The sequence below is a fragment of the Fusarium falciforme genome, chromosome 10, assembly GCF_026873545.1.
Source record: "Fusarium falciforme chromosome 10, complete sequence".
Classification (NCBI taxonomy): Eukaryota; Fungi; Ascomycota; class Sordariomycetes; order Hypocreales; family Nectriaceae; genus Fusarium; species Fusarium falciforme.
The window spans coordinates 1,492,527-1,504,876 of NC_070553.1; the positions used below are offsets into that span (position 1 = coordinate 1,492,527).

Sequence of the window (12,350 nt, forward strand, 5' to 3'; positions counted from 1 at the left end):
GGACGGACTGGGCAAGATTGACCGATCAGATCAACGCCTCACGCGAGCCTGAATCGGCTAGAACAGGTTCGAGGCATGAACCGCACTCCTTTCACGTCCGAGATCCAGATGGTCCCGTCTTGACTCCGTGTTTTAGTTCCGGCCCCGAGACTGAGACCGATCCCAGTCCATGTGGGATGCCGAGTGGGATCGCCGAGCGGGATGACAATTCAGTGACTGGGGCAACGGGGAGCCCGACAACGAATCACATCCAATAGCGTCGTGTGGCTTCCGTTCCCCATATTATCCCATCCCACAGAATCGCCCCCGAGGTCGCCGATCCCACTTCATCCCACTCGCATCCCGGTCATCCCGCTCTCCCACCGATAGGATTACCAAGTCGGGATACTACCAAGTTTGCGCGTCTCGGTGTGGGATAAACTCGCGGGAGGCCCTTTACATTCGATCCTCTTTTTTGTATTACATAGCTTTTTGGTTACTCCTCGCTTGCGGAGCTCTACATCCCATTCTTGCGTGATTTGATTGATCAATCCCACTCGGGTCATTACCACTGGCATTCACCTCGCCCAGTATGGCATCCGCTCTGGATGTTTCTCAGGGGAGCACCCAGGAGTTATACTCTGAAAATAGGTGAGTCCATCTTCGCATCATGACATCTCTGGATGTGGGATCTCCGATGTCAACAATCCTACACACGTCCGATCTGACACATTTTCACCAGATCATCAGCCGAGCAACCTCCCGCCCGTCATGTCTGCCACTGTGGGAAAGGCTTTATCAGGAAGGAGCATCTTCGACGGCATCAAGCCACCCACGGAGAGCGGAACTTTGTATGCTCCGTATGCCAACGGTCGTTTACACGAAAGTCAGTTAACTCTTTGCGCGCCCCGGATTCCGTTCTTGTGCTGACTTACTCTAAGTGACCTGCTACGTCGTCACCTGACACGTCATGACATGCCAACGGCTCCAGATCCTCGCCGGGGTAGAGCTTGCGATGCCTGCCATGCAAACAAGACAAAGTGCGATGGAGGTATTCAGTGCACACTCTGTGCCAAGAGAGGCATCAGCTGCACATACAAGCTTGTATCAAAAAGCAGCAGCGACGGCAAGACATCCAAAAGCAATGCCTCGCCTTCAAATTCGCCCACTTCTCCTTCTCCAGCAGCAGCTATTGGATCCCGAGAGGCTTTTGCATCAGCTGCTGCCAACATGAGAACAACACTGCAATCAAGTCCAAAAGAAGACGAAGTTACAGCCGGACTAAAGAGAATCGCTGGCGAGCTGGCATCTCGGGAAATCTCTATCGACGGCAGTACCCGCATGTCTAGCGCCGACAAGGATTGGATGGAGGCGAGTTCGAAAGAGTTCTTTGAGCGGTTCCACGATTCTTGGCCGATACTCCACGCGCCCTCATTCTTTCCCATGGACCATGCACTTGTTGTGTCAGTCTCCGTGGTCATGATCAGTTCATGGTTAAAGAACCCTGATGGAATGGCTGAGCCTGTGCTGAGACTACACGAAGTCTTGATGGAGCGTTTCTTTGAGTGGGTTGTAAGTTGTGCCACCCCTGGAAGAAGCACCAGTATCTAACAGCTTCAGTCAAATCCCAGACCTCGACATAACTTGGAAGAACCTTGGCCGATGGACGTATTCCAGGGCATCATCCTCAACATCATTTTCGCCTTCTACTACGGGGTTCGTACACTCTTTAGTACGTGGCTTGTCGGAAACTAACTGGTACTACAGAGCGAAAAGTCGGTTGCAAGGGCAACATTACTACGAGGAATGCTCGTCGTCTACATGAGGGAGATGGAGTTCTTTGTCTGTGAAAGCGCGGCATATGAACAACGAGTTCACTTTCCAGGCACCTTCATCCCTTGGTTACAAACAATCCGTGAACGATGGAAGAGGTGAGTACCATTTCTTCAACTCTAAAATCCATTCATTGACTCTTCAGACTCATCGTTGCTTTATACAAAATCGACGTATATCTTTCAATAGCCCGCGGCCAACCCGCAGCCCTCCACCGGGAAGAAATCGACGCTACAATGCCTTCGACCTTCTCTCTATGGAACGCATACGGCTTGAACGTCTTTTTTAGACGGCTCTCGCAGGAACCCACTGATCGAGTGGGATTCAAGCTCTCTGAAGTTATCAGCAACCCAAACTCACCCGCAAAGTCCCTCGTGCTTCTCGAAGACGTTCACCTCGCTCTATGTGGGCTGCTCCCTGGGATATGGAACCACACCCAGATCGTGCGACGAACAACCGAAGCTGGGAGGCCAATGCCGAATTCATTGACCTCGCTCGCTTGGCAGCTTGAGACATGGAAAGCAGACCTGGAGCGCATCTCTCATCAGTGCACACAATGCTTCCACACTAATCAGATCGAAGAGTTTCCCTTCTTTGCCTACGTTGGGAAATACGAAGAGGAACCACAACGAGCCAAAGTGACGGCGATGAACCATATCAAATGCCTCGTCTCGGACTGCATGATGACGTATCACCTTCAAGGGATGCAGCTCTATTCCGACATCCGGATCATGAACACAGTCGCCAGGTTCTCTTCACAATCATCCACCGAAGATTCCTCCAAGTCATTACGAATCCAAAAGCATCAAGCCCAACTCAACGCATGGGCTACGACATCAGAGAGCAGACGCGCCCTCCTCCACGCCCTCAGTGTCCTACGCGGATGCGAAGCTGACATCCAAACAAACGAGCCTCAAACACAATCGGTAGACCCCGTCGCATACCTCACAATCTCGATGAGCGCGCTCGTAGTCTGGGCATGGCTCATCTTCTCTGAGCATGCTTGCAACTGCGTTCCAAGCCTAAGCCACATAAATGTCGGTGTGGACCCGACGAATCTGCAGAGCACGGCTCAGTTGGAGAACTGGATACAGTCTGGAGGCACGGCAGCACTTCACAGTATACCGCTTTGTAGATGCGTTGCTGAAGGGTGGATGGCTAGATTCAATGCTCTGCTTCCTCAAGGGAGCAGAAGGTGGGAGCTGAGTGATGATGTGGCTCCGATTTTGCAGCCTATAGCTGCGGCTAGTTGATTAAATATGAATTGATACCCCTTTAAGCAAGTTTGTCAATGTCTCCGTGGTGTTTTGTGGTATTGTGTTTGATGCCAATGTTGTAATGAAAGTTAGGCTCTTTGCCATTGCACCCAGCACCCGTTGTCTGAGAAAAACCAGGGGTAATTATATCAAGAAGTTCCCTCTTACAATACCTCAGAATATCTCACCTTCTATTTCGGTTATGATAAGTGTTCAAAGGTGTAGTATATCAACGTCAGATGCCAAGACCCATGTCTCGCGCTATGGCCGTGAATTCCATTGTGCCGCATTCGGTTCAATGTACCGCTGCCTAAGGCCATGGTATTTCATGACACAATCCAAACCATTTGTCAGCGCGACATGAATCTATCCGACCAAGGGCGTGAATGACGTTGAGAACACGACATCACCAAGGGCTGAGAGGACACGTATAAGAGGCTTTGTCTCATGCAGGGACCAGGACCAAGCCATGCACAGCTGAGTACACCTAACCTACAATACGGTTGATTCATAAACATGACCACCAACATCCCCAAACTCACCCTTTATCGATTCAACGGGTCTTGTGCCCTCATCCCTCATGCTCTTCTCCTCCACTACAAGATCCCCTTCTCAGCCATTCGAATGCGAAGCGGCCCTGATGGGTTCGAAGCAGCAGACGGGAGCTTCACGAATGCCGAGTATCGGAAAGTCCACCACATGGGCTATGTCCCTGCGCTTGTCGTCGACGACGAGGTCATCACCGAACTGCCCGCCGTGGTGGGCTACATCTCCTCTCTCGTCCCCGACGAGAACCTTTTAGGCGTCACAGTTCTTGACAAGGCTAGAGTCACCGAGTGGCTCGCTTGGCTTTCAGGAACTGTGCACGGTCGCGCCTACGGCATGATGAGGAGACCTGGACGTTTCAGCAATGATCCTGCTACTTTCGACGGTATCCGTGCTAAGGGCAGGGAGGCTCTTGACGAAGCATATGCCAGAATTGACAGCAAACTTCAAGGCAAGGAGTTTGCAGTCGGTAGTGCTTTGACAGTGGTTGACTTTACCTTGTACATCTTTTACCGATGGATACTTGAGCTCGAGGTGGATGTTGAAACTGTGTACCCTGCTCTGCACAAGCACGGCAAAGCGCTCGAGAAGCTGCAGGGCGTCAAGGAGGTGTTGGAGACTGAGCAGCTCGACGCGCCTGATTTTTCCTTTCCTCTTGGGGGTCGCAAGTCTGAGCAGTGAGAGCCAGTGATGGAAAGGTCACCCTATTGTGACCCAGTTCAGGAGGGCGACTCATCGTCAGCTGTGGCTTTGTTATTTTGAAACTAGTCTCAGATAAGTCCGTGTATGCGCGCAGCTGTGGTGTTGCATTTCTGCCTGACCCCCCTGACCGAGAGCTGAACAACCCTTATTATCTACCCGGGCAACTAGCCGTCTTTTCCATTTGGGGGCCTATTCTTCAAGTTGCAAATTGGTTGGTAGGGCCAGGCTGACTTTAAATAAACTGTATCGCCAAAGTCGTTTCTCACGTACGCCGAAAGTCCTACATGCCTAGTCTCCTTTGGCCTTGGTCACTCGGCGTGAGTCGTGCACTTTTAAAGGATCACATGATGGAAGCCTGGCCCCCAATGCCGTAAAATGTCGGGCACTGCCGATGCAAGTCATCTGGTCATGAACCGGGAATGACAATCTCCATCCGGGGAGAGTCACAGCCGTGGGGAAACTGACGATATCGTCGCACACTCACACAGCTGTGGCTGGTAGAACCGCGCGGATGCCGTGCAGACGGTTCACGGCTCTACCCTTCTTTATAGTGCAGTGCACCCTCAAACAGCCCACTGAGCCTCATTTCAAGCCCAACGAGGCGTTAAATCGCGAGATGACTGAACCTCACACCTGCAACAATAAGAATCCGCTGACAGGGGTAACGCGTGATAACGCCAGGTGATTGGCCAGTATTGACTTTCACAGGCGCCGTGGTTGGCCAACCTCTGAACGCACAGCTGTGGTGTGCGAATTCTCCAGTGCGCAATTGCGCACTCGAAAACTTCAAATACAGACTACTGGACGTTAACTCGGCCCGAACCGCTCAGAACATTACATGGCTCTCTACTTGTCCTCCCAGGAAGCCCCTGCAGTAGCTTCATCTAAACATCATGGCCCGGCGGATTCTGTCCTGCCGGGGGAACGGCTCCCCTGGCCAACCGCAAACTCCAAAGAACGAACCTGACGACCAACCAACGTCTGCCATCTACCAGATTCCATACAGACCTGTATCAGGTCCTCCACGCGAATCATCTCAAACCTCGCCACCTGCCAACTCAGCTGGCATCAAACGGGAGCGGTCCGGAAAACCCAGGACCCCTGCCCGGAATCAACGTTTCCAAAGCTCGGACTGGTCCAGTTCCGACGACGAACTGGACAGCAGTTCTTTATCCAGTGACAGCGACTCAGATGACAGCTCATGCGAGGGCAAGCATGGCTGGCGAGGCGCTGTCCCTGCATACGTTTTGCCCCAAAACCACCGGTTCCAGGATATCAGACCGGAACTGGTACAATCCATCCTAGATTCTCTGGAACGCTGGATGAAAACCACTCGATACGTTTCGCCACCTGACGACAGGTTGCCTCCCCGGAAACGACTCCGGACATCACACTGGCAGGAGGGTGAAGACAGCGACGACGGGTTCGTAGTTGTCGATCCTCCGACTGGGTACTTCCACCTGGCCTGCCCACTCTACGTTGCCAACCCGGCCAAATACCAGGACTGCTTGCTTCATCACGACCTGCAGTCCAACGAAGACGTTATCCGCCATATTTGGCGCCACCACATGAAGCCACCATACTGTCCTATCTGTTCCCGGACTTTTGATAGTCTGTCCAGCAGGGACTCTCACATCTTAGAGAGGAAGTGTGAGCTTCGCGACCTACAGCCTATCGATGGCATCAACTTCTACCAAAAGTCCAAATTGAAACGACGAGACAGGGTCTATCTCGGCGAGGCAAAGCGCTGGAGACGCATCTATGCCACCGTGTTTCCCACCTCGGACCGTTCTCCTTCTCCGTACCTAGATAAAGGATGTGGAAAAGCTGTTTCCATGGCCCGAGATTATTGGGCAGCAAAGGGCCAACGTAGCGTCTCCAAGTTCCTGGAGAGCCGCAAGTTGCTCGGGGATGATGAGGATGAGGAGAATGCGCAAGAGGCATTGTGCAAGCTGGTATTGGAGGATGTGCTCCGGGAAATAGTTAGACGGTATGGGCGTTAGTGAGATCGTTGTGAACGGAAGGATTGGGAATACACGGATATGGATTATGACGAGTTATGATAGAATGCTTTCATTGAAGTATACTGGTATAGTCTCTTTTGTAAGGAGGAACTTAATTGGAACATCTCTTTTCTCTTTTCAACCACGACGTATTTATGCCCGTATGGTCGTGCCTTACAATCACATCAGGTATGTCAAGCGCATTCATTTCAATCAACGCCAAGGCTGGGTAATACAGAGTCTTCAGAGTAGCCAATGGGTGGATAGTACCACCCAGTAGGTTTCTACAGCGCCAGAACTCTGGCCATGGAATCTAGTGATACACAATAGGTATGCCACTATCATTCGCTCAGTTATCTCATCAAGGACCGGGCTCCAACTATAAGAAAAATCACAATATCAAAGCTTCTCAGCATCATATCCCAATGCTAACACAGTGGGATAGGTATGCTACGAAGTCTCTTAGTTGAGTTTAAAGGGAAGTCTGCGGGAAACCTAGTGACCACATGAGCTTTCCAAGAGTCATCAAACATTTAAACAGGATTTAACCGCAAATGCCTTTTGCATATATATATATATATATATATGGGATGTATTTATTCACATATCTGGCCCACAACTACAGATCCTAGCGGCAACGTCAAGGAGTCCTACCCTTTCAACTACCATTATCAAGACCAGTTCTCGAGAGGACATATCCAGATTCAGCAGTTATATGTCTCTTGATTATTAATACGACGCAGTAATACCTGGAAATGTGGAGAGCCACAGCCAAAGGGTCGTCAAGTTATGTCACTTCGAATATCAGACAACCAGAGACAACGTACAAAGCGGTATCAAGGACAGGGCTTTCATTTAACATGAGAATTCAAAAGGAAGTAACAAATATCTAGCCCAACGGTAACCTTCTTACTATGTAGGTTTATGAGCACGTACTGTTGCTCATTGAAGCCTTCGCCCAGCATATCAAAACCACATGCGTCGGTTTGCAAATCTGGGGAACTCTTCACATGTTCCGCTCGCTATGCCAATACAGGTCATAATAAGATTTTGTCGGAACAGTAGGGACAATGAATGTTCAATGGGAATCAAATAATTAGACCACTCTCTATATCTGCAAGAAGGGGAGTGAGCCACTCTACAGCGGGACTATAGAGTTGGGTCCGAATCTTTTAAAAGAATGCAAATAATTAGAAGCCGAATATACTCTCTCGCATCTCTCTCCTCTATGACGCAATTCATCGCTAGGATCCTCTGACAACTTTACCAAACAACCGCTTGAGCTGATGGGAAGCCGAGTCAATAGGTCCACAGAATGACCGCGAATAGAGACAATACCTGCAACTCTGCCCCAGAGCGGCTGGCGACTCGAGTTTAGTAAGAGACCAACAAGAGTGTGCCTAGTATTGAGTATCTCCTCACTCAATCTATCACCCTCGCTATCTCGTCCAGGGATACCCAGACGCTTCGGCCGGCCGCCGAGATGGCGAATATCCCCACACCTTCCGGTAGCATGGCCGATTGGAGTTACGTTATTGTCTTTCATGTTGGTCTTACTGTCATGTTCGTTACTACTATATCTAGAACTATTTCTATGTTCTCTGTTCTCTAGATGTGGCAAGGGGTGCTCTCTACGACGACACTCCCCATCCTCAGTGAAACAGCCTTGAAATCAACTAATGGAGCCGCCGAAGGACAATTATTTGTCGCCTTCTTTCCAAAGACCTTCGAATGCTTCAAACACTGAAGCGGTCCCGGAGCCTTTGGCCATGTCATTGAGATGCTTAAACATAGCCACCAACTCAACACTACTCCAAACTACAGCCTTCAGTTTCGAGCTCACAAATGTAAACTGAGCGTTTTCTCTGTTTCCCGCGCCTTATTTTATACCACTAAGCCTTGGCTTGAACAATGTGTATCATAAAATCAGATTCGAAACGCCATACGAGCACCATCCAACCATCTCACACCAATTGGGTTCATCGAGCAGAAGCAATACCCGTCCCGCCGTTCGATTCACAGCAGCTGTTTCTTCATTATTGACCTAAAAGCAACCGATGCCGTAGGGGTTGTTCATGGTCCCCTAACACGCGTAGGAGGATGATCGATACTGATCGATTTCTGGAATTTCGGGATGGCGACGAGATGAGAAACGGTGCAGAACTGAAGAGGCTCTTGACAACTTGTCGATCTTGAGGCATATAAATAGAAAAATGATTATGGTTGACAAAGACCTAGTAAGCGATCTCGTCTCCATTGCAACCTCAACAACCTGACGTCAGATTTTAGGCGCTGAGCCACGGCCCGTCAGAGTCCATATAACTACCAATTTTCTCTTCTCTGCCAAGAAATTTGAGCGCTTCTTACCATTCTTTCATCTCAACTCCTTGTACGGCGCTATTCTTTGCAACTATGGCAACCTCACTTTCGGGACTTGACTCTGTCAAACACCTCGTCAGCTCGGGCGTGTCTACGGAAAGGCCCTCGCGCTGGTCTGACACGAACATTGAGCGACCTGCTTTGATCGTCACGCCCAAGACCGAGCAAGATGTTCAGGCTGCTCTTCAAGTCGCCAAAACCAACAGCCTTACTGTCGTCGCCAGTGGTGGAGGCCACGGCACCTTTGTTACCGTGAGTCCCAAGACGCTATACCTGGACATGAAGGAGTTCAAAGCCATCGAGTTGGACAAGGACAAAGGAACGGTCCGAGTCGGTGGCGGTGTTGTTACCGGGGAGTTGTCCAAGGCTTTGGCTAAAGAGGGCTACTACACCCCCCTTCCCAACTCTAACGCTGTGGGCGTCGTGGGATGTGTGATTGGAGGAGGCAACACTCCTCTGAATGGCCTTCACGGATGGATGGCTGATATTGTCGTCTCATTCCGCGTCGTTACTGCTGGAGGTGACACTCTCGAAGTCAGCTCTTCATCAACCGGACAGGAACTTACCCTGTTCAATGCTCTCTGCGGAGCGGGTCACGGGCTGGCTGTCATCACGTCCATCGAGACATCTGCCTATCCTATCGCCAATCTCAACATGCCAGAAGGCAAGGTTTGGACTCGTTCGCTTGTCTTTCCGGTCTCAGCCATCGACACAGCTGCACAGTTGTTCTTGGATCTTCTACGTCCTCCCCCAGCCGCGAGCATCACCCTTCTGGGTATGCGCAGCCCGCCGGGTACACCAGCAGCCGGAGCCCCAATCATCGTCTTGGGATATTCATACTTTGGTCCTGCAGAGGAGGCTGAGAAGCACGCCGCCCCGTTATTCCAGGAGGACGTGGTCAGCAAGGCTGTCATGGCCAACACGCTGTTTGTTTCCATGGAAAACATCAACGATAAGCTTGATCCGCTCAACACACACGGTGGGCACAAGGCGATTGCATCTTGTCGTCTGGAAAAGACAAACATCGAAGCCATCAAGAACGCTTTCCAGCTGTGGCTTTCAGTCACGACCAAGTATCCTGATTCTCAGAAGAGCCCATTGGCCCTCTCTTCGCTTAACAGCACGAAGCCAACAGAGCTTGGCCAAGGACATGCAGGTTCTGTCAAGTTCATCGAGGGCCGGAACAGAGATATTTCCGCCCAGATTGTGACCATCTGCGAGAAGGAGGAGACAATGGCTGCCCTCACTGGGTTCATGGACGATACCGTCGCTGAACTCAGGAAGGGTGATCCAGGGACTGTCCCGAGGAGTTTTCCCAATAACTTGAGATTTGGGATAAATCTGGAAGAGATGTTTGATAAGGAGAGGCTGGCGAAGCTGAGAGAGGTCAAGAAGCTGTGGGATGCCGAGGGACTCTTTTGGAACCCGTTTGAAGTCTAGGCTCTGAGATTCCAAAGTAGACTGGTCGAGATTCTTTCCCTTTGATCTGTTCGCGAGTAAACACGGGTATAGGTATATTATTAAAGCCCAATCTCAATCTTACGGAAATCCTGTGATATATATCTTCTTCTATTCCACACACTTCACATCCAGGCCTGTTTCCTGGGCGGGTAAACCCATCAAGGGGTATTTGAATTAACGTATGTTGGGATCACCCTGACATCTTTGCTTCAAGGGTTGATTCACCATGGGTGGTAGATCTGCTCGTCTGGCATTAGGATAATCGAATGGTTGCGGCAGCACCGACTCACCAGTCACATCATTCCCGTCAAACATGTCGAGGTGCCCAGGATATTGGGGGGCCCAAACAGGGTTGCCAGGCGCAAAGGCCGAGGTGCCCAGACCGTGGTAATCTATCACAGGATCCATATAGCCGATAAGTCCGCGGGTTTCCAGACAGTTCCCCTCCAGCTGGCCACTAAATGCCATGGCGAGCTCGTCATTGTCAGCCGAGGTTACATACGGCTGCTCCATCATCTGGTCGAAAGAATCCTCTTGCGGAGATGGATCATATGTGAATGGTTCTAGTTTCAAAGATTGAAAATTCGAGCCCGAGATGTCGGGCAAGATCGGTGTCGTTGGCGAAGGGCTTTTGGATAGCTTGGGGGTAGCGCTATAGTCGCTGGGCGGTGCAAGAAATGCTGAGCCTCCAATATCAAGAGTCTGTCCTGTCTGGTCAGTTATGTAGGGGGTGCTGCTGTCTGTGTTAGAAGGGGTTTCAGACACCCCAGAGTCGTGCTGCGGGGGGTCAACCCGAGCTTCGACTCGATCGAGAAGCCCAGGCAGAAGCATCCCAAGAACACCAGCCTCATTCTCAGATATTCCTTCACTTCTAACAAGCTCAGAAAGAATCTGCCCACTCTCTTCATGCCAGCAATCACGGATGATGCTAATCACCTCCCCAATCACACTGCCCTGCTGAGGGCTATGTGGTGGTTTCTCATCCTCAAACAGAATCTTCCAGATCTCATTCCACTGCTCTGTAGCAGTCATTGTCCTATCGACACGGACCTTAAGACGGTCCTGGGCTTGTGGCGTGACTCGGTGAGGCGGACAAGGCCGCCTTGTGCAGTCCCTGCGTTGAGTATGCTGTTCCCACTCCTGATGGAGCTGAAACTCTTGAAAGCATGTCGAGCAGTACAATTCAGCCGTATGTCGTCGGGTGAGATGTTGCTTGACGTCTTGGATGCGGTTCAACGTGAGGGTTATGCAGTCCATATGACGGATTGGGTCCTTTCTAAAAAACGGACACACCCAAGGGCCATTGTCCTCTTGCTTCTTGGGGACATCAGCTTCGCCCATAAGGCAATCCCCTTCTTGGTCGTGATCATCGCGAGATGCGCCCTTTCGGCTTCGCTTATGGGACGACTTGCTGACCGATGCCTGTTTGGTGCTTCGCCTCGAGGTGGCTAATGCTCTGGAAGATTTGCTCCTAACAGGGACAGGAGGAGCTTGTTGCGTGAGGGTGGGCTTGATATCCTCTTGACGGGAGTCTACGCTGGACGCATCGTCATGAAGTGAACCGTCGCCGGTTGTGCGGACAAAGAGGCGCGTGAAGGGACTCGGACGCTCTAGCTGGTTACGACCGAATACGGATGTGTACAAAGGTATTTGCCTCTGAAGAGGCTTCCACCTCCTCTGGTCATCCGAAGGCCATCCTGGAGGAGGCATCGGTGCAGCCCGATCTATGTCGCCAGAGCAGAGGAGATCATACTCAGATACTGGAGCACTCAAGCCCAACGATCAGCATCCGCGACAATTCTAACAACCGGTGCCATCTTACACGTATCTTCCCCATCGGGCGGTATTGGGTGTTTGTCACTTGTCTCTTTGGACTCGGGTTGTGGTATCGTAATCTCGTCGAGACACAGCGACGGCGACGACCGTGGCTCTCGCGATGGCTGACGCTTTGCGTCGCTTTCATCTCCGGCTACAATTATCTCGTCCCGCATGCTAAGCTTGTCTTTGTTGAGTACCCTCGGCCTCCTAGCCTTTGCAGAGAGAGCAGGGTATCGACTCGTAGTACGTGTAGATGCCATGTCTGTGCAGAGCAGCAGCAGTAACAAGTGGGAGGATGGACTCGAGTTTAGCCAGGCCGATTTCGTAAAACAGGTTGAAAAGAAGAGATAATCTCCTTGAGTGGCAAAAAAAT

At 50.9% G+C, this 12,350-nt stretch overlaps 5 protein-coding genes across 5 annotated transcripts; 4 read left to right on the forward strand and 1 right to left on the reverse strand.

Moving 5' to 3' along the window:
• Nucleotides 1–571: 571 nt before the first annotated feature.
• NCS54_01237500 (Zn(2)-C6 fungal-type domain-containing protein) lies at nt 572–3,065 on the forward strand (the record flags this gene model as incomplete). The annotated part of the gene is made up of 6 exons (XM_053157610.1): nt 572–630; nt 722–865; nt 921–1,551; nt 1,600–1,695; nt 1,747–1,910; nt 1,958–3,065. The coding sequence occupies 6 exons, from the start codon at nt 572–574 to the stop codon at nt 3,063–3,065; spliced, it is 2,202 nt and encodes a 733-aa protein (XP_053013585.1).
• A 519-nt stretch (nt 3,066–3,584) lies between these two features.
• NCS54_01237600 (Hypothetical protein) lies at nt 3,585–4,295 on the forward strand (the record flags this gene model as incomplete). The annotated part of the gene is made up of 1 exon (XM_053157611.1): nt 3,585–4,295. One exon carries the CDS (start codon nt 3,585–3,587, stop codon nt 4,293–4,295), a length of 711 nt encoding a protein of 236 aa, XP_053013586.1.
• Nucleotides 4,296–5,209: 914 nt separating this feature from the next.
• NCS54_01237700 (uncharacterized protein) lies at nt 5,210–6,319 on the forward strand (the record flags this gene model as incomplete). The annotated part of the gene is made up of 1 exon (XM_053157612.1): nt 5,210–6,319. The coding sequence occupies one exon, from the start codon at nt 5,210–5,212 to the stop codon at nt 6,317–6,319; it is 1,110 nt and encodes a 369-aa protein (XP_053013587.1).
• Nucleotides 6,320–8,731: 2,412 nt separating this feature from the next.
• On the forward strand, nt 8,732–10,138 carry NCS54_01237800 (FAD-binding PCMH-type domain-containing protein; the record flags this gene model as incomplete). Its single annotated transcript, XM_053157613.1, has 1 exon — nt 8,732–10,138. The coding sequence occupies one exon, from the start codon at nt 8,732–8,734 to the stop codon at nt 10,136–10,138; it is 1,407 nt and encodes a 468-aa protein (XP_053013588.1).
• A 195-nt stretch (nt 10,139–10,333) lies between these two features.
• NCS54_01237900 (Hypothetical protein) lies at nt 10,334–12,237 on the reverse strand (the record flags this gene model as incomplete). Its single annotated transcript, XM_053157614.1, has 2 exons — nt 10,334–11,919; nt 11,982–12,237. 2 exons carry the CDS (start codon nt 12,235–12,237, stop codon nt 10,334–10,336), a joined length of 1,842 nt encoding a protein of 613 aa, XP_053013589.1.
• Between the last annotated feature and the right edge of the window lie 113 nt (nt 12,238–12,350).